At 48.0% G+C, this 26,670-nt stretch overlaps 1 protein-coding gene across 1 annotated transcript in view; it reads left to right on the top strand.

The window, feature by feature from the left end:
* Window positions 1-859: 859 nt before the first annotated feature.
* Window positions 860-26,670, top strand: part of LOC131284355 (uncharacterized) — a 37,103-nt gene continuing 11,292 nt past the window's right edge. The window contains exons 1-2 of the mRNA XM_058313210.1: window positions 860-955; window positions 20,890-21,135. Coding sequence (XP_058169193.1) covers window positions 860-955; window positions 20,890-21,135 — 342 coding nt within the window. The remainder of the gene's footprint in view (window positions 956-20,889; window positions 21,136-26,670) is intronic.

Raw genomic sequence — 26,670 nt, 5'->3', positions numbered from 1 at the left:
GCGAATCTGGCGAAATAAGAACCAAGTTTCCAAGCCTTACCCTACACCGCACGCGTACGTTGTGCCTCATTACCCTGCCAGGGACCCTATATCTCGCGATATAAGTGATTTCGGGAATCGGTTTTGAGGTGGTCACACCGACATTCGGCTCTAATGGCACAGCAAAGCCTGGCGTTTTGACTCCCAACTTGAACCTTTTTCCCGAAACGGTGCTGTGGTCATTAACCGGAGCGTTTTAGATATAGTCGCACGATAGGGAACCTTTGCCCGGCCGCGTACGCCCGCTGTTGATATGGTCGAAGAACTTCCCCCACAGAAGGGGGAAAAGATGGACGTTTTCGGGCTTAACTGTTCCTCACCGAAATTGCCTCCTTTAGCTCTGCATTTAGCGCCTTAACCGTTCTAGCTCGCCTCATTTTCTTGTTTTCTCTCTTCTCAAAATATTACCAGCGTGCAAAGAAAAGTGCGTGTGTTTGTTTGTGAGCAGCGTGAAGAAAGCAACGAGGGTACGGTTTGATTGAAGCATCGGAAGAAGCCAAATTACATCTTGCGAGGGTGGAAATTAAACTTACCGGCTCGTGCGGTTCGAGTTCCCCCCAAAAAAAACGAGCCATTGTGTGCAGTGTGTTGGCGTCGGGGCCGTCTCAGCTTCATGATCTCCTCCGCGGTGTGTGTGTTTCGTGTGTAAGCCACCATTGGGGATCGTTGGAGCGTTTGCAGTGCGAAAGAAACATCTTCAAATCGTCAGCAGTGTTTCCCGACACCGGAGTGAGTTCCCAGACACAATAAACAAAGTATAGCGCTTGCCATTCGCGAAAGTGTTCCCTCAACAAACGCACTCGTAGGAGAAGGTCACAGGATGGGTCAGCATGACTTTCGCCGAACTCCATCGGCGACCAGCAGAGGACTGATGACACTAACGGTGCTGCTCGTTCTGGGCATCCTCATCGGACAGGTATGTACACGAACAGCGGGATGAATTGCAAGCGAGGTTCTTTATGATCACCGAGGGAAGAAAAGGAAGAACGAAGACCTAAGTGCCCCGATGGAGGCAAATCTCCTGGTCAACGAGAATGGTCAACCGTTAGCTCGCGGGGACGGCGAAGTGCATTTGATTTGCATATGCGAACACTCGCGAAGCATTTCGCACCGGTCTAGTGCGAATAGTTGAGTCAACAAGAGCAACACCTAGAGGCTGTTGGTACTTGAAACCCGCAGAAAAGCACCCATCAAGGAGCGCCGCTTGAAGTTGCTTCCTTCGTTCTAATGCAGCTAACACCGCAAAGACGAAAAAGAAATCTCCATTTGTCGTTTCAATCACATCGGTATTTCCGCAGTTTCTGGAAGCAATACTTTGACAGAGCCAGGTCTGTCATCCACGTACATGTAAGTGCGGGGAGCGTTTGTCGCACTTTGTTGAAGCGGGATGACACGTCGGATGCATAATGAAGTATGTTTGAAGGTACGACATGGGAAAAACTTATTCTCGTTCGGTTGAAGACGGGGTGGATCTTCAATTGCCATGTGGTTATTTTAAAGCTGTTACAATGCTGCGTTGTTTAAATAGAATACAATATGATTAACACTAGAACTTCCGAGATGTGTACGTGTGCAATTCAACGCGCAAGAATTCAAATCACTATGGATTATTTCGTGAATACTTTTATAGACCTGTTTATACTTCAATACTTTTTACTTTTTATATTTCGATAATGATAAAAAAACGATATTTCATTGAATTGCTATTGAGTTTGACGAAGTGAGTAGCAGACACAAAGGCGCTAGAAAGGAACTGAACCAGTCAAAATTACTGGTCCGGTAATGCTAGTGGTATTCATTAAAAGAGTATAAAAACAACACAAAATTTGTCTTATGTTTGCATGAGCAGATACATTCAATACATATACTCTCTTCAATGGTGAATTTTGTGCTACATCCTTTTCGACATTATTTTACGAAACAAGTATTAGAGTATATAAGTGCACACATCTGAATGCAGTAAAAAAATCATTGTCGAGTTCTAATTTAAACAGACAAAATTGTGTTGGAAATACGAATGTTCTTTGAGCACATTGTGGTATGAGAGTTAATAGAGGGTTTATACTCAGTAGTTGAGTCATCGTCATTATATATATTTTGTCATTCAGGCCACTTAACCCGGATTCAGATCCTTATTATTTGCGAAAATTTCTACTTTTTATGCTTATAGACAGACAAAAAAACAAAAACAAATTGTCGGCAATCGATCGAAAATTGCCCCGGGAATACCCATACGAAAGAGAAGCTTCCAGCTCAAGGAACGATGCAGTCGTTGTTCCGTTTTTTGTACACATTCATCGCCAAATATGTACACATGTAGCAGGAGAAGCTTATGTGGTTTGTTTTTGTCTTGACACACCAACAGTTTCATGGAATTGAAATGTTCTCGCGTTGAGTCATGTTTTCCTCCTCCTGCCCGGGGTCTCAAGATGTGATGAAAAAGTGCCTTCGGCGGAGAAGATACGACCAAAAGAGATCGGCTGAAAGCCCGAAACGTGAATGAAATTTGTAATAATTATGCTTTCGAAGGTATGCTGGTATGCTTGTGACAAAAAAAAAAGGGGAATGCAAACACATGGCGTGTGTGAGTAAGTTTGTGTGTGTGTGTGTGTCGCCGCAAGGGAAGGATGTCATTTTCGTGGAAATATTTGTGATGCATATTAAAAAATATTTGTCCGCCGTATCGTCTCGGTCCCGGTTGTGAGGCACGGGAAAGGCTCGCAATGGGTTGATCAAACCATCGACGGTGACTTCCACGGGCTATGTAAATCATTCGAGCAAATCCTCCCCTTCCAGCCGCTGTCCACCGGTCGCGTCCCAATTGGAATCGGTTACGTTTCGTAACGACCGATCGCACCTACTTGCGAGCCAAGGTGAGCCGGTGTCGGTCTGGGCGTCTTCATTGTGACTTGGCTGTGTATGATATTATTATTTATTCTTCGTGTACCCGTGCGTGTGTGTGTGTGCGCGCGCCAGCGTTTGTGCACATCACATAATGTTGATATGCGCGTCGCCGAGGTCGCCCGATCGAGCATCGATCTCGTGATGAGCCGGGAGCAGCATGAAATTTTCTCCACCTTACGTAACGCCCGTCCCGCGCTTCGATTGACATTTCCAACGGTTTCGGCCTGAGGGCGCCGAAAAATTTCACATGTTTCACATGGTTCATTTGAAGTAAAGGGTTTTTTTTTACCACACTTCCCGCCTCGAATCAGAACTGCGCAAACAACCCACAAGCCAGTCGGGACAGGAAATGTATGTTCACCTCCATAAGTGCGCACACAATAACACTCACACAGCCTCATCGGTCGACTGGCGACTTAAGACGGCCTCCGCTTACCTTGAGTGGCTGCTGCTTAACCGGTGCCGGTGACGTAATGTCATTGGCCGTTTGGTGACGACCCGGACGACGGGGGAAGCGCAGAGAAAAAAAGCCGAGTTGGTGACACTAGCACTGGCTTCCACCTACGGAAGTGTTCGATCGGCGCTGGCGTATGACGGCTTTGGTCAGGAATTGAAGTAGGTTTGCAAACAGACTCTACCGTTTCCTTTCCGGACAATGCCAAGCGCCGTGAAGCCGGTTTGGTCGGGTCGTTTGCTTTAATAATTTAATGTAATGTAATGATTCTTTTAACTCGGAACGAAGGGGAACTCATTGGCTGCCAGTTCTCATGTCAGTCTCTGGTGTTGAGGAACGCATCCAACGTCCGTCGAAATGAGAGTAAGAAATTAAAATCCCATTCGAAACGAAAGTGACCCTTTTGGGTTTGAAAACAGAAAGGATACGGTTTAACCTCTCCTGGACGAAGACGCCTGTTCGCCCGTCGCTTTGCTGATGATGACGATAATAATGATGATTGACGATAAGTGGTCATTCCTGTTGCTCCCGTGCACTTCCCGGGGTGGCCCACCCTTTGCCGCCGCTTGACGCCCCTTTGATTGATCGCCGGTAATTATAATCGTAGCCAAAGACCGGACCCAAACGGTGATTATCCCGCACACTCCCGGAGGAGGTGTTTTTCTGTGTGGCAACCCCGGTGTGTGTGTGTGTGTGTTTTGCCACCCCGGGTTTCGTCCGGGATGGAAGATTTAAATCACGCGCACGTTATCGTACGTCACCGGAAAGGTCGATGGTGGCATCGTACATCATTTTTACAACCACACCATCCATTGGCACCTGATAAAGTCGCACTGCCCTCCGGGCCCGGGGGAGGACGGATGCCGATCTAGTTCTAGCGAGGTGCGAGATAGCATCGGTTTGGGTGTTTTTCTTTTCCATTTTCCATCGCCGGAGGTTCTTGAAAGGGGCATTCCGCCGCCCGGAAGGGAAGGTGAATGAATTGATTTTGCCTTCTTAAAAGCAATCAATCAGCTAGCCTCTTACCACCCCCACCCTCCCTCTAAGCCGCCTCCCACCCACTGCCAAACCAAGAACCAATTTCCCGCCCCTCGAACACGCGCCGGCGGAAACCGGCTGAAAAGTGTTTCCTCATTAGTTCGACAGCAACCATCTTTTGATTGTTTTTCCACCACCACCAGCTGGTGTGGGTCGCCGCGGGAGGAAAATGTATATGGTATATTTTGCATCGGTACAGCAAAAAAAAAAAAAATCAAACTCAAAGAGGAACCGAAATGAAAATGCGCAGCCCAATTTAAATCGCGACGCGCTGCGCCATTGCATTACGAGCGCGATCACGCGTCGGGGAAATCCCTTTGGACTGTTTTTGTTAAATTTTCCGTTCCAACGCTCTGTCTTCCGCCGACGCTAATATTTTTTTTTTGTATCATTATTATTTGCCCCTTTGCCGGCGGGAAAAAGCAATGAAAAACGGTTGCCCTCCCCCCTCTTCTCCATCCCCAACAACTGCTCCAAAAATCAAAAGGGTCGGCAAACGTGGTAGGGTCGATTTCATTTGCGATTCACTTCCGACATCATTAGGTGATGCTCCGGTAATGATTCTGTTGGTGGTGGAGGGGGTGGGAAGAGAGGACGGGTGGTGGGCGGCTGGCAGGCTATTTAGCTTTTATTTTCGTGCCCGGCGCGGACCACAGCAGCATCCACATTTCGCCCCGGGGTGAGAGTGGAAAATCAGCGTGATGATGGTGGTAGTGTTTTATGTGTTCCGAAGCGATCGCGCTGGAATGAAAAAAAAAAGAAAAAACGGCAAGACAAACACCCAGTGGGGTGGATCTTTTCATCGCCCTTCGTGCTGCTGCCGTGTGCTAGTTTTTCTTTTATGATTTTATTGTCTCTATTCAGCAGAACGTCGTTCGTTGCGGTGCGGGTGCCCCGTTTATGGGCACTTGTTTATGTTGGCTCTGCATACTGATGAGATGAAACATTTCCCTCCCCGTTTCCCGCCCGTTTTTGGGGGGGAGGGGGTGCATTTGTTTATTGCACACGGACGCGCGGGCAGTTCTAGATTTGCAATGGAAAGCGCATCTATTTGGAGCGGATCGTATATTCACGAAGCAGGTTCCAGGTGTGAGCATCGGGCTTTTTTTTCGGTGAGTTGGGTTTGGAAAAACGTTTTTTTCCCAGAATATCTGCCTACTAATATTAAAAGTAGATTTTTATTATCTTCTTCTCCAGAAATGGTTGGGAGAACTCTTTTGGGAAGTACCGTTGTCAAGATTGCCTGAGGGTGTAAGCGTCGGTTTTCGAAAGGAAACGAATAAATAAATAAACCCTTTGGAAAGGTTTTTCATAGCGGAAAACACTAGCCAACCTTCAGCACCGAAACTCCACCCCAAACACAACCAAGCACAATGCATAAATCTTCATTTGCGTTGCTAATCACAACCTTCCGAGTCGTTTCCACTTATTCTGTCTACATCCCAATCAGAAGGTGCTCGTTCTAATCAGCTTACGAGTACTGTTACAATCCTTCCCACGGGTCGCCCATCGCGCCATTGGAAGCTGCGTGTGTGTGTGTGCGATGTTTTCTTCCTCAAATCCGCGACTACCTGCGGTGCGGTATGTTTGGTCGAAGTCGAATGCATAATTTCCCATCATCTGCCACCCGCTGCTATTGAATCGACGATCCTTATCCGCTACAATCACGGCCACGACCAAACTGAACGCCTTTACCAGTTCCTTCCTAGTAGTTCCGTAGTCGAGCCTAATTATCACCTCCTCTAGAACTCACCGCGCGTTTCCTCAATCCGTTCTTCGTTTGCATGTTAATTTTTCCCAACCCGGGAAGGTGAAAACGGTTCGACACCGTACGACGACTAACAATTAGATAACAATCAACTAATGGCATGTAATCAGCACTTTCTTTCGCGTCTTCAAACCCAACGGAACAACCCACGATGTCTGTGTGCGGGAAAGTGCAATTAGACGCATCCAAAGAACGCCCCGAAGAGGTACTTAGAAGAAAAGCCAATAGAAAATGATAGTATTTTCCTTCCTCCCGAACCGTTTGCTAATAACATCGCACAGAACGGATGGAGTAAAGGAGTTAATTTTCTAAGCACCTAGCACAAACTGTGATGGTGATGGTGGAACTTTCGCTCTTCTGGCCTCGGGCACCGCCACGTCAATCAGCCCGCATTCGCTCACCAGCCACTCATTAGCATCGGGATGGCGGCGATGTTAAGGGCCTCCCGAAGACGTCGACGCGGTTTTGCGTTCGCTTGCATTCGCGGACGTACGTGCATGTGCTGGCGCTGCACTGCGCTGTTGCGTCATCGTTACGTTACCGGGGGTCGCTCGGAAATGCATCATGCAGAACTGCCCTTTCTCCGCACCCAAGCCAACCACCGAAGCGGGGTTGAAGCGCGCACACGATCCGTCGAAAGGCCGGGGTCGAATTTTTACGACAATTCGTGGAAGGCAGACATTTTCGTCGTCGTCCCCCACCCTCCATCCGTGTTGGGTGCCCGCTGATTTTTGCTTTCCGTTTTCGATGCAACAGCATCCTGCACCGTGCACTCATGGGGTGCATACGTGTAGTTTTCTTTATTTTATTTTTTTTGTTTTTGGCACTCGCCCTCCGGTCGCCAATCCGTCGCCGCGAAACCGGTTTGGTTTGGGGATTTCGGGTTGAAACGTTTTTCGAATTCGCCTCGCCTAACGCGAACGGAGGTCGTTGCATAAACGTCCTATGGCTTCGTCCTGGTGGATGAACGAAAAAGGGAGAACCCTGGTGGAGAGCCCGCGGGTTAACGATACAAAAATCTAACATGGTATGACGGTTTCGGTTCGGTTCGGTGGTGGCGTGCCGGAATTTGCAAACCCTCCGAAACGGTGGGATGATTTATCAGTCAATAACCGAACCCGGGTTGGTGCGGTGGGAACTGTACAATCTATTTCCCTTCACCTCCCCGGGTGACTGCCATTCCCCCATCAAGCCCTAGGAGATCGTGACCGTGCCGTGATCAGCCGATCGGAGTCCTGCCAGTGGATTTCATCACCGGCGAGCAAAAATAATGTGTGTCTGTGCCAACGGCCGGGAGACATCAGCGCCCAACCACCTGGAATCGGCGCGAAACAATGTTTGCCAGACGGTGTCGTTCACTCCCGGACACCGACGGGTGTTCCGTGTTCCGTTGGCCAAACTGGATTCGAACCTTGCACGCGCGTTCCATGTTTGGACCTTTGGGGGTTCGTTGCCTGCCCGGGCGTTGGTGTCGTTCGATTTGGAACGGCCAAAACCCCGAGCCGTCCGGCCTGCAGGCTACCGGTTTGCGGACAAACGGCGGTTCGGTCTCGCATTGTGCGGGAGTGGCACAAGAAGCAATAAGCCAGGATTAATACATATTTCACTCAGAGTTCGCGCAGTGTACATGGATTTTGCGCGTGGGTTGATCGGCCGGGACACACGTTGTTCGGGGTTCGGGTGGTTAAATCATTAACCGCTTTTATTTTCTACCTCGCCCCGCGGACCTGCAAACCCCCGGGGCAACGTCCTGCCTAGCGGGTCTTACACGGTCGAAACCTTGCAGCAATCACCATAAACCATATTGATTTCGCAAACTGCAGCACGCCCGCCCTCGTTCCCGTGCATTAAGGCCCGCCCGCTGCGATGCGTTCCGTCCGACGTAGTGGCCACTTAAAGGATTGCTGGATGGAAATAAAATACAACAGAGCGCGGTGCAAAAAAACAGGTTTCCCCCTTCGTCGAGTGCTAATCGACATTTCCCTGTAAAGCCGTGGATTGTCCGCATTGTAATGTGACTGGTAACGAAATGTTCTGCCAGGCGATGGACCGTCCGTCATCCCGCGCGAACGGTACAGTTTTCGTTGCCTTAACGCGTTTTATCTACCGTGATGGATGACACACAAAACGAGGGGGGGCGGGGGAGAAAAAGCATTATGCTTAAAGCTTGAAAAGTTTACTGTTTCACTCCGAGCGTTTAATTTAAACAACCCAACCAATCGCCCACCGGAGCTTATCGCTCCGAGAGGCTCTGTTTTGATGGGCCTATGATAACGCAAACGGCCGTACCGTTCTGAATGCTGGCCCGTTACACGCGTCATGCTCAAAGAACCGACCCACGGCGTAAGTGGCTAATGGGATAGTGAAAATTAAACGACGGGGAAAGCGAGAATACGTGAAGCGCTTAGCTTGCGCGCTCCCTTTACCTCCAAACATAAACCCATTGCGCTGGCGCCATTAAGTGTGGACCACTTCTGACGGGCGGGCGGTCGAAATTACGATCGTTCTGGAATCGAAAAAAAAAACCCACCGAGGTCCGGCGAACAGCGATGGGCAGTTTTGCTGTGTTTCGATCATTTCCCGCGTGTGTGCTGGAACTGCTTCCATGCGCTCAACATCTGTGTGTTGACTGTGAGCCAGTCATAATTGGTTTTTCGTTCGTTCCACTCGTCATTTTCTTCTCCAATGTGCGTGCAAGGATGTTAAGGACACCCCAAGAAATCCACGACGTTGAAAAAACAACGAGCATATGGTGAGAGTGCGATAAAAATAAACTCAGACTTTTCCCGCTTTAATCCTGCACTCAGCAGCTCACCATCGACCACGGAGCTCCATCGCCGTCTGTCAATAGGTTCCGTTACAGGAAGGTCTTCAAGGTACGCCCCACCGTTCGATTGCAGCTGCAGTTGGCGTCTTTCCGAATTGCGAGCGCCGCCATTCATCCGGAACAGAACCGCATCGGAAAAGCGGCAGCTTCGAGTTACACGATCGCCGATTAGAGCCGGTACGATCCCGCTACGATTTGTTTGCTTAGCATTCCCGTCACGGTTGATCGGGCGGTTCGGCAGGAAGCTTACCGGGACCGGTGCTGGTATTAATTTTCAATCACTCAATCATAACCGAGCGCGACGATGGCGGCGCGGGGATGGGGAGGGGGCAAATATCAATCAGTTGCGCCACCTGTCCCGCCAACCCTCCAGAAGCCGTTAGCTGTGTCCGTGTGGTCCGTGGACACGGTCCGAATGTTTGCCGCGCAATTTTCCCTCGATTTGCTTCATTGTTTAATTAGTGCAGCCCGTCGAATGGGGGGGGGGGGGGGGGGTTCTTTACGTTGAATGGCTTTTCCGGGCGATCAAAGGGCCTGCCTGCACGAAACCGTGCCGCGCTAGAATGGACGAAAATGGATGCCTTTGTCAACGGGGGCTGCTACCAGCCGGCGATGGCTCTTCCGAGGAGGAGCGTATCGTTCGTGAAGCCATCGCGGGTGTGCGCCGTGGAGCGAAGTAACAATTACGCCAGCGTGAGGTAATTAATTACTCTCCGCCCGCCGGAAAGATCGTCATCATCCTCATCATCATCATCAACATCAGCATCACCCTTCGCACCACGGAAAGATTCCTTTTCGGTTCCGCCGTTCCTTCGCGAAACGGAAGGGTGGGTTTGCCGTCTGCCACGATCGCTACTGATAAGTGAAAGCGCTAACGGGACCGAAGTTAAACAGATTGTGACAAGCGCCGGAGACGGTTCGGTGCAGCGATCGTGAGGCGGCAAACCGTGGGCACGTGGGTTCACCCCTCAGAACACTCGTGGTGGGAGGGTGGGGAAAAAGGGGGCCCATTCAGTGAGAAATCTTTCGCTGACATCGTGGACGGCTACCGGCTACCACGCCGATGCACTTCCGAGAAGCGGCTAACAAATGACAAGGAGGAGGTTGTACTTGTTAATTAAAAGTATCTAAAAGGGGGAAAGGGGGGGTGTGTGTGTACGTGTGTTTCAAAGAAAAGAATCTTCCCTTCGTGTACAGACTGGCTGGCATGGAGGCGACCGTAGATTGGATGGTGATTATCGGGCTGCCGAATGACGATGTGAAAACAAATTGGAATGATTTATACGACGCTGTTGAACACAGGAATAACGAATAACGAGGTGTTGAGTTTAAAAAACATAAGCATACGCACGGTACAGGATAAATTTTCACATCCAACCGTTTTAAGAAGAAGAAAAAACAAGAAATAATAATTCCATGTTTGTTATAAGGATCTTCCCAATTGATTCTTTTGCGTTTAAATCCAGCGTGAGAAGTACCATTCAAAATATGAATCGTTAATCTAAGTTTTTGGGTTTTCATACACAGTTCCAGTAGCAGGAATTAAAACATTTTATTTCAATACGGTAAGCAATGCAGCAAAATCAAAATTGTGATTGATTGGAACAAACCACACATCTTCTTTAAAAATGATTATGTAACTAGCAAATACACAGTTACAATATTGAACAGCATCTTGAAGTGAAAAAATAGTATTAAGTTTTGAATATTGGAGGATTGAAATATTACTTAAAATTATTTCGCAGTTCATTTTGTTTATCACGAATATAATTTGAATAAGTTGGACGTATAATTAAGGACCTGAATCCTTCCTCTTTATAACATTGTAAATAGAAGCGCTTTGAAAAAGTAAATAGGGATGCATCTTTTATTTCATTCAAATGAAAATAAACGAATTGTTGAAATCATGGTTACATCCTTTTAGATGCACGCTAAATTTTTCGGACTCAACTCTTAATCCCCTGCCTATTATTATAAAGATGAAATTTTATTCTGTTATGAAATTTAAGTTGCACTTCAGTTTAAACCCATTTGTTCGTGATTGGTTTGTGATGTAAAGTTTTCCCCCAAGGGATATTGGAAAGGGTGTTAAAACGTTCGGTCTTAACATCTCAACATCCCCCAGGGATCGTCAGTAACTCTCTTAACAACTGGTTCAGACGGTGTTGTGCATGTCGAGCCTTCGCCGTAACGAAAGCCCCCGAGGGAAAGGACGCGAACGAGGCTCAGGAATGGCCATGCAGCTGGAAATCGGTTTGTTATCGATGGAGGGAGGAGGTTGAAAGTATTCGCTGGCATGTTGGTTGGATCACACAATCTCCGATGGTCAACTCCGGTCGGCACGAGTAATTAGATCCTCATGTGCGCACTATGTTGCGGTTTGCTGCTCGAACAAATTTCGGTGATCTCTTTGTGGCCTGCGGTCAAATACCGAAACGGACCCGAAGTAAATTGTGCGTCGAAAACCGGACCAACCGGGCGCAATGTCGGAAACATGGTAGAAGGAGTAAGTAATCGGCATTTTCGGATCAGCGGCATCTGCGCCGGGTGGACCGATTTCTTTCAATGGTAATGAGCCATTGTTACTTGCCGGCCAAACGTCCGGGCGTGGGTTAAATCAGTCCGATCAGTCGCAGGAAGGTCCTTTCGGAGCTCGCTCGAAACACAGGAATTTCGACCCATTCCGATGCTGACCGATGGGCGCTCCGCAATGCATCCGTAACGACGAGTGTAGCGCAATTGTTATTTGTCCTGCGTGTGCGTGGATTCCCTCCATTGAGTTACCGCAAGGGTTTCGAGTACATTTATCTCTTCGGGCCCAGCGCGATACATTTTTCCGGCCTCAGCCCGGGTCGGTTCCGTCGCTTGTCATAAAACACCATCTTTTATTGTTGCCGCTCGTATGCAACCATCCCGGGTTGCCTTCGCACAATCCTGCTGGGTTCGTAATAAACTTGCTCAAAATATCGACACCGTTCCGTTTTCCTTCCTTCGGTCGATCCTCGCCCGAGACGAAACGAATGCAATCGCGATCACCCAACACGGGCTGGCAGGATACCATCGGGGGGGCCCTTTTTGCCACCCTCCTTCGAGAGGCATTCCGTACTAAAATTATTCATTTCGCAATTTCTCGCGAAATAAAAGCGGTCCGCTTTTACGACGTGCGCAAGCGATCGAAACGGACGTCGCGTGCTGCTTTTTTAATGCTCGCCCGAGATCCCGCGGACATGCGAGAGAACAGCCGGGCGGCATGAAAAGTGTAAATCCGACAGGTAAGGACAAAACGAGAGTGAAATCGAATTATCCGGTCGCGTTGCACAATTGCGCGGATCCGAATGCTCGGAATCGAACGATCGGAACCGGGGAACTCCTGCGGCTCGCTCCATCGAACGTTTTGCGCAATGAAAATCCCTGTCCGTGTGGTCGCGGATGTCTTTACTGGCAATGTTTCCCTCGGTACACGGTGGGCACGGTTTTCCAATTGGAAATTTATACTGCTCCGCATCGCCGTGCCGTAAGGAACGTTGTGTCACAATGTAGCAAAGGGTTTATGCTTGTATGGAATTATGGTTTTAATGTTTCCTTCTCTGATAGCACAACCAACCCTTCGAGAGACAAATGTGCATTGGTCATTTGAAGAAAAATGGAAGCTTGACGCATATTTGTCGGGAAAGATCGATGGTGGAAAATTTTCTTGCTCCAAATACTTTACTCGGTTGCTTTGACTCATCACAAATCCAAAATGTTCGAAGCAAGGAATAATGTTAATGACAGACAATTTGATGTTGATCCATTTGGATTTATTTTGAAATTATTTAATATTTTGCCAACGTTATATTTTGATCGAAAAATAATTGCATATAGCCCCCGGGTTCGGAACATTAGGCCCATGCTTATACGGAGCTGTCCATGCATACATATGGGAACTACTAGATCGTTATGTTACTTATTTTTCTTCATTTGTTAATCACTCAAATTAATCACAATAATTTCCTGAACTGAACTGAAAATGCGCATTTCATATGCCATCTGCTTTCGCGTGAAACGATTAGAAAGCCTTTACGCATCGCCATCGCGGGTAGCTGTTGTTTTACGGGATTCGAACAGTTTTTGGCCAACCGGGAAAAAGAGGTGGTTAACCGCCCCTCCGAAAAACGAAAAAAAGGGCCCCAAATTTAGCACACTTTCCAAATCGCACGATCGCAAAGAGTTTGTGTGCATGTGTGTGTGTGCGCGATTTTGTGCAAAAATCCCTAGCTATGGTTTTTGGCTTTTCTTTTCCAGCCTTTATCGTCAGTTCCGCGTGCTAATGAATGAATGGATGGAAATTTTTGCAAAACACCGTTTCCCAACCCCACTCTTGGAGCGAAAGTGGCGCGTTTTAAGCGCCAACCGCGCGGCCCGTCTCACTTTTACTTCTAGCGGTTCGGCACTCTCGAGGGTGGCATATGTGGGGTGAATTTAGCATCCCCCCTTTTGCTGATGCCGAGGAACGGTGGTTTTTAATGTTGATTTCAGCGTGCAATTCCGACGCAGCTACAAAGTAACGCTACAGAACGGCTAATCAAAGCGCATTCCTGCGCCGCCTTACCGAATCCCTTATTCTTTGGCGTGGGTTCCAGAAGGGATAGAACGTTGGCCGTGGCTAATGCGCCAGGTGCTCCCTGGGGACGTTGTCGGTTCCCCCCGCGGAGAGGGAGGGTTGAACTGTAATTCACTGTTTTCCCTTCCCGATTTGTGGTTTGTGGTTTTGACGGAAACAACACACAGGCTTTTTCCGTCCGCTGCTCGTGGCGAAGGCTTGTTGCGGTTTTGCGGTGCAGCGATCGCGACGGCCTAAGAAGGGGGGTGCGTATCGAATTGGTGGAATGATACGTGGCGTAAAACATAGTAGGTAAAATGTGTAATGGTACCATCGTGGTTTAAACCGAGATGCAGCTGTCGCTGGTTGCCTCCGAAGACGACGACGATCACGACGACGCATGAAACACAAAAGACGAGCAGCCATCGTACGCAGTCGTCGGGATCAGGCGGACGGTGTGCCCGAAGATTGAAGCACCCCATGGTGGCCTTGATGCTGGTGGTGGTGGTTGTTGTCACGGTTAAACCCCGAGGGAGCCCACGTACTCCGAGCGGGAAGGTTAAGATGTAGGGTTGGGTGTTCTTAACACCTCCTCAATTCTTGCGCTCGATGCTGCTGCGCCCGTGGGCAGCGTTTGCGCTGTTTGCGGACCGCCAAGACCTGGTGGCGCAAGTGCAGACCCGCACGCCACGGTTATTTTCGTTCGCTTCGTTCTTTTGTGGAGGTGCGACGTCCCACCAGCGAGCGGACTCGTGAAGGCCACCAGGGTCTTTTTGGGGTGGGAGTCCGGTCGGGTGCTGCCCATTCGATCAAGCTGCGAACACGGTGGCACGCAACACCACGATGGCGGTCGCTCGTTCATTGACCGACTGACCAACGCTCGTCCCGTGAGACATGGCTCGGTTTTAGGCGCACGAACCCAAAAAACAATGGACCGCTTGGCTTGGCGGGTTTGTTTTAGCATGCTCTAATTCTTGCCATAAACCCTCGTAAAACGGTTACCACCCTCTTACCCCGCTGTGTAAATGTGTATTCAAATCTGGCCGGTCGCGGTTTTTCTCCCAAACCACAAACGCTAATCGTATGCGTATCGCAACCCAAACAACGCTCGGTGCAGCTTCACCGCGCTGGGAAACAATGGACGAAAGCTGTTTATGCTCGCAAACATTAATAAGAGCAGCAGGAAAGCATCAGCAGCCGCCATCTTCTAGGCGGCGCAGCTAAAAAACCCCTCCCGTCGTAGAACGTTTGAGGAAAAAGGAACCGCGAGACGCTCGTCCGCCCTAGACCTTCACCGGAGCGGGGCCCTAGTTTATTTTTTTTTATCGTAGCGTTTATTGTTCACTCATAATGCCCTTCGCAAAAGGGTCGAACCGATCTGGAAGTTATTGGCAAGATGGCGCGCGATGTCTGTGAGCCCTCGGAAAACAGATTAAGTCCCGCGATACGGTACCGGTCGGGGAACGAGCGTGCGTAATTAAATTTTCGCTCAGATCTCGAAGCGGGCGATTCTCGGTCCATTATAAAGGTAATCGGAGGATATGGAGGTGAGACCGGGGACATGGGTGGGAGGATTACGCCTATTCCCCGGTTGGCCTCACTGAGAACAGTTTGCGGGAATTGGAAACGAAGTAAAGAAACCTGTTAGACTATCAAAATCCTCCCCCAAAACTCCGACTTTACCGACCAACGGAAGAACGGTTCAAAATGAGCTGCGAAATAGCAAAAATATTGAAACGGGAAGATAAAAGAAAAACGTTAGTCGAAGATTTTCCCAGACCGCGATTGAAAACCGTGCTGATCAGCGTGTGAATTTTACGATCAACGGTTCCTACCGACATTTTGTGGCCGATCATTGAAGTCTTCGGTCTGTGGATAGCGGGAAGTAGCGGGTAGTTTTAAGAACCTCAACGATTACGTTCACTTCAATGTGTGCTGGAAACTGTTTCAACCCTCCCGTGGGTGGGTGGAATGAATGATCGCTCGTTGGTTTGCTGAGTAAGGCCAAACAGAACTAATTAAATGATCATGTTTGAGTTTTGTTTTTTTTTGCAATACGTGTTCTAGACTCACACGTTTTATGATGCTGATTAATTCCGCCTCCCATTCCGATTCTTTTTCTTCCTTGTTTCGGTTCGGAAATTAGCTCGCATTGTGTTGGAACGGAAAAAAACATCGACCACCTGTTCAATTTGACACAAACCGATCAGGCTCTCATATGGAAGCAATTCGTTGTACACTTTGTAGTGGTCGTATGCAGAGATCGACCCGTCCACCACATTTCCACATACCAGGCAAACCCCTTCGGGTGACATAACTTATGCGGTCATATGCAAAAAAAACCTACATGTTTGCAGTTGTGCCATCCGCTTGATGGTTCGTCCGATAGGCAGCGATGTCTGCAGTGAAGTATTTAACATCAACAATCGAACACGATGTCCGGACGGAAAACCGACCGTTCGACCACCGTGCGGTATGACGCTCTTCGTGCCCATAACATACGGTCGCACCTGAGGACGTTCACTTTCCCTCGTGTCCGCGAAAACGGTTGTTGACTTTTCGATGGGCCGGGTGACGTGATGATGCTGGTACCTGATGTATGTAGGTCGCACAACTGGAACCCGCCGTGTTCATCATCATCATCGAGTGTCGGATCTGCAGTGTTGCATAGAGCGGTAGCGTTGTCGGAGGTCGTTTTGTTGATGGGTTTGATTTAATCGAGAACAGATCAATCTAGCCGCCTCCTCCTCCGTGTTTGACTGTATGCTAATGTGCCCTTTCCTCCCCATGGGCTGGCATTGAACATCGGAAGTGGTGGAATTGTCGCATTACAAAACGCTGATGTCAGCAACAACAGCAGCACAAAATGCACAATTAAAATCTTGTTAAAGCTACTGCTAAAGCCATCATCGGAAATGCAATTACTTCCATTGGAACTGGCAGGGTTTGATTAATTTGATTTTCAAAACGATGATCTCAACATATAACGTGTGTTGAACATTTACCAGTTTGGGCAGAGTCTTAATGTAGTTCGTAGTTAAAACAAAAAACTTTCATAAGCAACAAAATCTATATTCTAATCGTCCTTGTTTGTCCATCTTTGAATCATTGTTGTTTTTAAAAGAATTGTTTCTTGGTGAATATTTGGTCATTTCTTTGTCAACATGTTTGCTTACACTAACAATAAGAGTTTATTGGGGACTGTTAGAGTATAACCGTTTCATATCTGGTATTTATATAATGTTAAAAACGATAAATCAAGAAGAGTAACATTTTCTTGAATTGAATAAAACAGAAATACAATTTTAATATTATGTTGAAAATGTAATCCAATGGAACAACTGTCTACGAAAGGTCTCAAACTATTGTGAATCGTTAAGGTGTTTTCAATGGATGAAACGACCACAGTTAACAAGACTATACCCGTTTTTTTTTAATTACCACCATTCCATTAATTAATTACATAATTATCGATTAGAGGAGTAGTTGTATATCTTTAGGTGAACTTCCCACGATACCAAAGCAAAAGAAAGATTGTACAACAGATCAAGAAATCGGTAATAAACATTCCACTGTTGAATGTGCGCATCTATAAAAGTCGTATACCCGTTACGGAATGTTTTTCTTTTCTGAGGACTTAGGCGATATCCATAAAATTCTATTCAAATGCACCCGTTTCACAGCGACCTAGAGCATGACCATGTGGAATGTTTTCGTAATTGTCACCCGTTCCGGGGAGGTCTGCTAGAATCATCCTAGAATGCTACTCACGTAGCCTCTAAAGACGCTCTAATGATGATCGACTGGAGTGGTGTCACCACGTTTGACTCGTTGCTCTATCGTTCGCGGTCTTGAAGTGATCATCGGCTCATCAAAACGCACACGTCAACGCGCTGGAACGCGGTCGCGGTTGGCGGCCCGCGGGTGCGATTCAGGTCTCATTTCTCTAATATGATTAACGATAACGACCGGAGACGATGGTTGGCGACGACAGATGGGGTGGATCCTGTGGCGTAATGCAGCCAAGAGGTGGAGAAGTCGGTTCCCGCTTGGAGCGGGAAACGGAGCGGGAAACCATTCCCAGCGCCGACCGTGGAAAGTGGCCCGGAGGAAGTGGCCACCAGCTTGAAATGTGCAGCGTAACCGTTTTCCACCCGTTCGGGGGAGGTAGAGGGGGTGAGAGACGAAGGCGGTTGAGAGGACCAAAGGAAGGCGTCCGAAGTGAGTGTTAGAAATGAGGTTAAGTCAAGCGTTTCCCATCGATTGGAATTTTCTCAGCTCGTCACCGCGCCTCGGCTCGCTGCGGTCGTCATCTCGTGGATGATCGATCCGAGGTGCCGCCAGCTAATTGTGGACCCATCGTGGCGATCGTGGTCGCGGTGGATTTCTTTTATAAGACCCCCATCGAACGGCAGCGCCTCGGTGGGCTTTATCTGGGGCCTTCGGATAAGGGGCAGGCGTCGTTTTTTACCACCGTATTTTTCTTTTCGGATGGCATCAATCGGAAAATCGACAATTACCACCTGTCCGCACACAAACACCTCCGGCCTGCGAGTAACCTCTGGCCCGGACGGATGCAGACCGCCAATTATCGATCGTCTGACTGAAATCGGACTCACTCGAGACGAGTGTTTTGATTGGCCTCGTACGCCACCGAATCGTTCGTGGGAAGGGGATGCAGAGTACAGGAGCATTGGGAGAACTTGTTAAGTGGCAATGAATAAAAAAAGCAACCCGTAAACATTGCTAACGCGCCTTCTCACAGTCCACAATCGGGGTCCGAAAATCGAACCGGGAGGCTCGTCTTGTGCGTGGCCTTTCGTTCGCGTAACCATAAACAGTTGCTGGCGGTGGCCAAAGCCAAGCCCCAAGTGGCCTTCGGTGTTCGCTGGGGCATAGCAATTTTCACCGGCGCACCGTGTTTCGGATGGAAAGGGGGTGATTTTCCGCCGCCCGACCGCATCTTAGGACTTGCTGTTAGCACCTAGAGGCCCGTTAGGATTTATGCATTTATGAGAGGTTAAATTCGTTTTGGGAGTCGAAGATAGCAACGACAACCCGCCGTTCGCCTTGGGAATCGGTTCGGCTTCATTGCGCCCCGAGCACGGTGGACACGTTTTCCTTTCGCGTGAAAATTGATTCATCATTCGATTCGGTTCTTTGGCTCTGAGGGGGAAGGGAGTTGATGGGAGTAGGATTTATATTTTTATCTATATATTTCATGCAACTGTTATGCAATTTTCGATTATGATGAATTGATTATTAACTATCAAAAAGTGTCACATTTAAAAGGTGAACCATTTTGATGTAAAACCAAATTGTGATAATCCATGTGATTTTTTAGAATGATATAAGAATGGTTAAAAATAGATAACATGAGCTACGTTAACGCAATCATTTAAATGGCAAAATTAATATGCAAAAATAGAAGGAAAATTTAGACGTTGTCGAGGAACTTGTATGATAAGCAAAAGGTACATGTCCAACATCATACTTAATTATTCACATCAATTCCATTTTACTCATTTGATTAAAGACTTTGTTCTTCAATCCAAATCCATAGTTATTTTATTTGACACAACATGACTTGCTTTTAACACGTTGACTGCCAAGCCTTTTTAGCTCATTTTTTTAGTACAATCTTTTTTAATCAAATTTGTTTATACCATTCATTAAAACGATGGTTTTTGAAGGCTAAACAAAAACTTAGCTTCCCTGAGAATTGATATAAAATATGCCTATAATTTTTAAGTTACATTTTCTTGTATTTATCGGGTAAAAAGTTTTTAGATCTAATGACAGTTGGCTATCAAAAATGCTAGCCACGGTAGTCAACGTGTTAAAAATGGTTTTGCCTTACAAAAACACTTCCTCTTTTACCAAACCAATAAACTAATCTCATTCGTGCTATTACTTTTGAGAAAATTTTTCGGTTCTCTAACAAACAAAAAATTTCTCTTCGAATTAAAAAATCGTTCTATTTCAAACCGTTATCTCCTCGAACAGCACGAGATTAAAACGGCCAAGAATTTCTACCCAACATGCACAGAACAATGAACTCACGAATTTTGGCTTTTCTTGCCAATGGTACGCCCACAACACCAGTTTTGCGATCGAACAGAACCAAATTCCGCAACCTAAGACTACCTGTGTCTTTCCTTATCCTGACAATCGCGAAAACCGGGTCCCGAAATAAACACAACGGGGTAAACGAACGGATCGGTGGTGGTGTCCCGCGATTTGTGCACCAAGACAAGTTTCTCCGTGTGACATTCGCGCCCATGCGGAACCGCTTCGGACTGCGGACGGCTTTGCTTCCATACAGCCAAACAGCGCTGACATTGAGCCCTCTCGCCCGACGATCGCCTTGATCGGCTCAAGGTGCCGAAGGTACGTCCGTCCGTCAAAAGAAAAGAAAAAAATCGTTTGCCACCTCCACGTGGATGACAACAAATTAGATCCGCCGCCGACCTTTTCGGGGAGAGGGGGTCTGCTTCTTCTTCTTCTTCGCCCTCGGTGGTCACGTTCGGTGAAACCTGTCGCACTTTTGGCAGCAAGCAAGCAAATCGTGACTGACATTTAAAATTCTACCAACGAACCACATCGGTGTTCGGGTAAAAGTAGAAGTGATTTTGTTCGGTTTGGGAGTACGATTTTCCAACCCGCAACCTTTGCCGCTTGATGTTGATTTTACGGTTATAATGGCGGCACACGCGAGATGCGTGAATTTTTCGGCAAACACCCCGTGGCAAACTTCATCAACGTCAGCTCAAGGGGCACGGGGGTCCTTTCAGCTGTCACTTTGCGGCATTGATACGCGGTTCCGTTCGAGCCCTGCGTACTCTTGGAAAGGCCCAATCCCAATACACGGCGGAACCCGTCGCTTGTTGGTCGGTTGCGCAATTTCATTCCTCGGCCCTATTGTCCGGAAAAAAAAGTGGCCGGGCAAGGGGTTACCTCACAGGGCAACCATTAGTGAAAGTGGAGCTTCTCAGCGGGATCTCCGGACGGTCGTTAAGAAATCCGGACCATTTCGGCGGCTCCAACACGGACACTTCCCGACCCGACGGGTGGTACATTTGTATATTTGCATGAAATAGCCCTCCGTCGGCCATGGGAATGTTTTTCAGCGTAGTTTAATTAAATAAACCCCGGACGGTGGGATTCGGTGACGGCGTGAGATAAATCATAGCACCGGGAGCGGGACGTGTTCCGCAAGGCATATCCAAATTTTAAACTCATCTTTCTCTTCTTTTCCTTTCCTTCCTCCTCCGTAGGTCACCGGGCAGGACTCGGAGTTTGCGCCGCACGTCACGGCCACCTGCAAGTCGGGCACGATGAACATCCGGATCCAGTTCGCCGGCCCGTACAACGGCGTGGTTCACGCGCGCGACTTCCGGACGCCGGCCTGCATGGCGAACGGCAACGGGTCGGCCTCGCTGGCGCTCAGCCTCAACCTGCTGGCCAAGTCGGGCAACAGCGAGTACTGCGGCATACTCATCAGCAACGTGAGTGGTGGTGATGTAAGCATTCCCTGTTCCCTCGCTTCTAACGCGCTTTAGCTTTAGTTTAGGTAAACACATTCACAGCTCGTTTGCTGTCCGGAACGACGGAACGGTGGCCAGGTTTTCCTCGTTCACCGTTTTGTGTTCGTGAGTTTGAGTTTGTAGTTTTTGAAATTTGAGTCCGGACCCAAAACGGCAGCCAAACGGCAACGGAGTCCGACCCGAGTCCAGTTCCGTATGCGCGCAGCGTGTTTACTCGCGATCACGTTCGTCTTCGTCGGCGAAAATGGTCCGTGGTCGAGCTTCCTGAACCGACGGTTTGTTGATTTTGGCAAACGGTCACGATCGATACGACCGGCGGAATTAAAACAGCGAAAGGGGTTTCCGTTTGGCAAACACTGACGAACCCCGGTCTAATGAGCATCGTTTTGGTACCGCACGTTTCACGGAGTGGCAAACCGTTGTTTCAAAGATATGGCATGGGACGAATGCGTCCTACAGAGATAAATACAGTATTTTGCCATCGTGGCGTTTTCGGAACGTGCTTGCAACGTTTTATTTTAGTGTTGTTCTATTTTGATAGTGAAACATTTCATTTCTCATCAGCTGAATTTTCTTATCCAAATGTTTGCATAAGCATAATAATGCTTCAACAAGCAACACTTAAAATCAAGGCTCCTTCACTATTCATATGATAAATAATAATGCCATTAAAAACGTGTTTCAACATCGAAACATACTTAAAGACGCGAGAGAATGAAAACAGGACTGATTATTGTATCTCCAGAGCATGCGTGATTGCAGTCGACGAATTCCCACGAGGAATGCCGGTGGAATGCAGCTTGTTTTAAGCATTTTTCTTCACAAGACTTGTCACTCGGAGTCAGAGAACCTCGTCCCATAAATCATCGATCACCCGTGCCCGAACGTTTTCTACTGCAATGCTGCCACTTAATTGACAGCAATTGTGATCATTTACGATCCTTTAAGAACCGCTGGAAAAGTTGCCCGAGAATGGTAATCAGTTGTGGATGAACTGAACGGAGGGGAAAGGATAAAAAACATCCAGAAACCATCCGTCCGCTTTGGAGCCATTCCTATCCCGTGGCCCCTATTTAATCGTGATCTCTAGAGAGCTGGGAAAAGAAAACCCGTCGATCGCACCGGTATGGACTTCACATAAGGACCTCTAGCTCTAGGGAAGGTTCCTCTGGCCGGTGGGTGAATGTTAATTGCCTTCTCCCCGGCTCGGCTCGCGGGTGAAGCAAAATATGGCCATAATGAATGTGCGACAACTTGTCAAACTCGGATCGGCCGCGCGCCCGACCGAAGTGACAAGCGTGCAGCCAAACAAAGCGAAAGCCCGTCAAGGACTCGCGCGACGTCCCGCCGGGAATGATGCCTGTCATCGAACAGCAAGCGAGCGCAAAACGGACGTCGGCTCACCCAGGACGTGGATTTACCCGGTTTCTAGATATTCGCAATGCACCCTGCGATAATTATCCTCCACTCCGAACCGGATGGAAGAAGATCTCGCTTGATCTCCTGCCCGAACGGAACGCGCCGGAATGTGCCTGGATGGGCCGTGAAATGAAGAGATTACGTGTGACTCGGCTCGAAACGGTTCCCATGGAAATGGTTGCTTCGCTTGGCGGGGACTGTTGATCTTCTTTTGCCTTCCACCTGCGTTCCTTCGTCCGATCGACCGAAGGTAGATCACATTTTCTACGTCCAGTCTTCTGGCGGACGATTATTCAAATCTCGCACCACGGGACGGGGATGCACTGTCGCTTATCGTAACCGTCGATTTATCGATCTCTCCTGCCCGCTGACCGATCCGTTCAATTCCATCTGGATTGGCGGCTTACATGTGGTTCCCGGGCCCCCGTTCCCCGCCCGCTTGCGATTCACGTGGTGCGAACAAAACTACGGAAATTGAAATATACGTCGAGCCGCGGCCAGGGAAGGAGTGCGGAGATACGGGTGGGAAAAAAAAGAGTGTGCATAGTTTTCCGTACCATAGTTCCCGCACTCGTTCGCCGCCCCGTAGATAACGATCCGAATGGTCGAAGTGATTGCTATTGTATGGAAAACTGGCGAAACTGGCCGCAATGGGCAGTGAGGAGGGGTGCGGAAGGAAAGGTGGAGAATGTATGCACTCGATGCACAATAGGCCTTTTTCTCGGTGGGGTGCGGGTGGATTGGGCCGAGATCAAGGCACCAATCGTGATCAGGGTCGATACGTCGACTATGGGGAGGCCGTTAGGGTTCGCATGTTTTTTGCTGAATGTTCTACCTTTGCACAAATGAAAATGGCCAGGAAAGCTAAACGATCGCCCTTTGGCCACCCAAACGGTGCACAAAGAAATTAAAGGGCTTGCAACCGAATGAATATCATTTTATGATACGGTAGTTTATGTGATAGTTATGCAATTGCAATTACTTTAACTCTTGCAGACCCCACAGAGTTTTACTTCATGTTTGGTCTTTAAACATTACTGACCACTTGTGTGCCTCGAGGTCAATAAGAAAATAGTGAAATAAACATGATATTATGCGCATGTTTATTTCATAATTTTCTCTTTTTTTCCAGTGTCATAAACAGATAAACAACTGTAAGATTGAGCTATAATTTCGATTGCAAATCTGTTGGCTTTAAGTTGACCACGCTGCCAACTTTTCAACCAAACAGAATAAACTGTTCATCGGACCTTAGACAGGCAGATAACAGATCCGCTAAGCAGCCAAATCGTGAGCTCCTAATTCTAAACCGCCTCGACAACTATGTGTGCAGTTTCACTGGGTCAATGGTTATTGTGGTAAGATCGGCAGATTTTATCTCGACTATGCTCACTGCTTATCTTCATATACGCTCGTGTAGTTGAAAGAATTCATGTCTTCCTTACGACCCTACAGGGATTGCTGTTCACACTGTTGTGTCCGAGGCACTCCAGAGCCAAAGCCCCAGCTTGGAATGGGTAAGGATTGGCCCGTTTTTGCTGAGTAATGAGTGGTTGCGCATTGGTTGTGTGTTACCTTGTTCGCCTTGTGAATGATGCTGAAATCGAGTGGTAAAGATAACAATACAGGAAATAGACGACTTAGAGGGACTTCGAAAGCCATACTCATACACCGAGGGGTCAAAAGATTGTGGTTTCTTTGTGGTTTTCCTTTACTTTTTTTTTCGAAAGAACCGTTTCACAATCAGCGTCCAATTAATCGCCATCGTCCACCGGGCAAACCCGCCGAAGCAGGAAGAGGGAGAGAGGTGGGGAAAAAGGGCTGAACTTCACCTGGTTTTTGTGTTGAATGGCACGTCCCTTTTCCCGGGCGCGCCGCCAATCGGGATCGGAGGCACGAAATCCAGAACATCTCCACCGGCCCACAAGAAAAGGGTGACCTTAATTTGACTCGTGTTTAGCGGTTTATGCGCCAGGCTCGCCGAAGACATACCAATCCGAACGAAAGCGCACGCTCGCGCGCTGGACCGGACCAGATTCCAGAACCGAGCATTCCGGTGGTACGGCGGAACCGGGCGATGTCTTTCTGCGGCTAACGGTTTCGTCACAGCCGCCGCTACCACCACCTTCTGTTCCGGTCGGTGGTGGTGGTGTTTATGGGCTCCCGGTGCGCTTGAACGGCTCCCAGCGCGGGGGCCGTTACGGGTGAAGTGAGCTGCATCGGTCCACGGGCGAGCGAGATTCCCGGACGCCAGCGCAGCGCTAGTGCCTTCATTAGGGACCTTTATATAGATTTAAAGCGCTCTCGATAGAACATTTTAATTGAACCTTCCGATCGGCTGCAGCCAGTTCACGTCCGCCAAGGGCCAAGCGGACATGGCCACGGCCAGTCGGACAGGTGAGATTGGGATCTTAACTTGCTCGACATTGCCCGCCCTGACCCGGGTGCCGTGTACGCTGTTCGCTCGCCGGCAATGCTGAGCTTAACCGAACTCCGGATGGGAAGATGCCAGACTAGGCATTAGAGCAACAAGGGGTCACCGTAGGTGGTATGGAGTAAAGAAGGCTAATAAGTGGGTAAATTTGTAGATTTTTCCATACATTTTGTTACTGTTTTCATTATGACGGAACCTAATTCAAAAGCGAATTTATGTCGAGCGCATGATGTAGAAAGGCTGCATTTTTCAGAACGTCTCTGGTACATCAAATGCGAATTGTTAAAAATAGTAAAAAATAACTCTAGTATTTTTGGAAGAACTTTTGACATCCAAACTTTATCTATCTTGGCTTTGGCAAAGTACTTTCGAAATTTGAAAACTATGAATTTAACTCCTAAGCCAATTTTAAAACGTAAAACGTAAATGCTTATCGAAATACTTTCGGTTTTAAATTATAATAAAGATATTCAACCAAAACAAAAATTTAAGAAAATTAACTGTGAGCTAGGGAACTGTTTTTGCAAGTGCTATTAATACATATTGGTGTATAAATTATCTGACATAAGAGTATAGTCATGTGAAAGTACAGTAAAATTTATCACTTCACATTTTTATTCAGATTCAAGTAGAAAACTTCAAACATTTTTAATTTCATATGTTGGTGATACTCCTTGCGATCGTCTGGTTCAACCACGAGTTGCTGCAATCTAATCGAAATTGAGTTGAGCACAATACATTGTGAGATTCGACAACCGAGCGACGTGTAATAGAGCCAATCCCTTCAACAAGACCTGCCCAGAATCGATCACGATGTTTCTTTGAATATACTTTAAAATGAATCAGCACCACCCAACGGAGCGTCGAACACATTTCGACGTGGTGGATGAGGTGATTTTGATAAAATTGAAAGTAATTACCTCACGCATCCCTCCGACATCCTCTCTCGAGCGGAGTCCCACGAGATCGCGAAGCGCCAACGGGAGCAGTACCGATTGTTGAACCACTGACACCGGTGTGTCAGTATGATAATTGGAAAAACCGTCTAATCCACGTCGACCGCGTAGATTGTTTACGTAACCGACGGCGGGGCGGAATGATTGATTGATCGATCTTTGCTTGGAGAAACGTTTAATTATTGTGTGTGGTTTAGGGAGAGAATCGAAACCGACCAGGTCGGAACATTCGCCCGATCGAATCCTTCGGAACAAAGTACATCTCATGAGATACGGTGAACAGCGCCAGCAGGGGAGGACTCCGATTTCTTTCTTTGAGTTGAGCCGCACAGAACGCCCAAACAAAGCGGACCCCTTACCTAACTTCAAAATCATTGATAGTTCGTGATTAGGGATTGTAACAGTATGTTTTACGTCGCGCCCCCATAGCGAGCGCCACCTGCAACCTGCATCGCCTGGATTAAACCAGTAACGACGGTAGTCACGACGTCAAACACCGGCGCAGACTTTGCTCGGTACTGCTAATCCGTCGCAAATGGGCCGTGGCGTTCCTGCCGCTCCCTCGCTGGCCCCACATTGACCGCAGATTTATGCCCGGAAATGGGGCACACCCGGTTGAGGCCCGGTTGCAGGCTGATTTTTCGTGATGAAAGTAGAACGACACAGATTAATACTGGGGATGGCGGGCGAGGCTAGTGTGCA

Source organism: Anopheles ziemanni, chromosome 3 (genome assembly GCF_943734765.1).
Source record: "Anopheles ziemanni chromosome 3, idAnoZiCoDA_A2_x.2, whole genome shotgun sequence".
Lineage (NCBI taxonomy): Eukaryota > Metazoa > Arthropoda > Insecta > Diptera > Culicidae > Anopheles > Anopheles ziemanni.
This window is presented reverse-complemented; position numbering and strand designations above follow the sequence as displayed.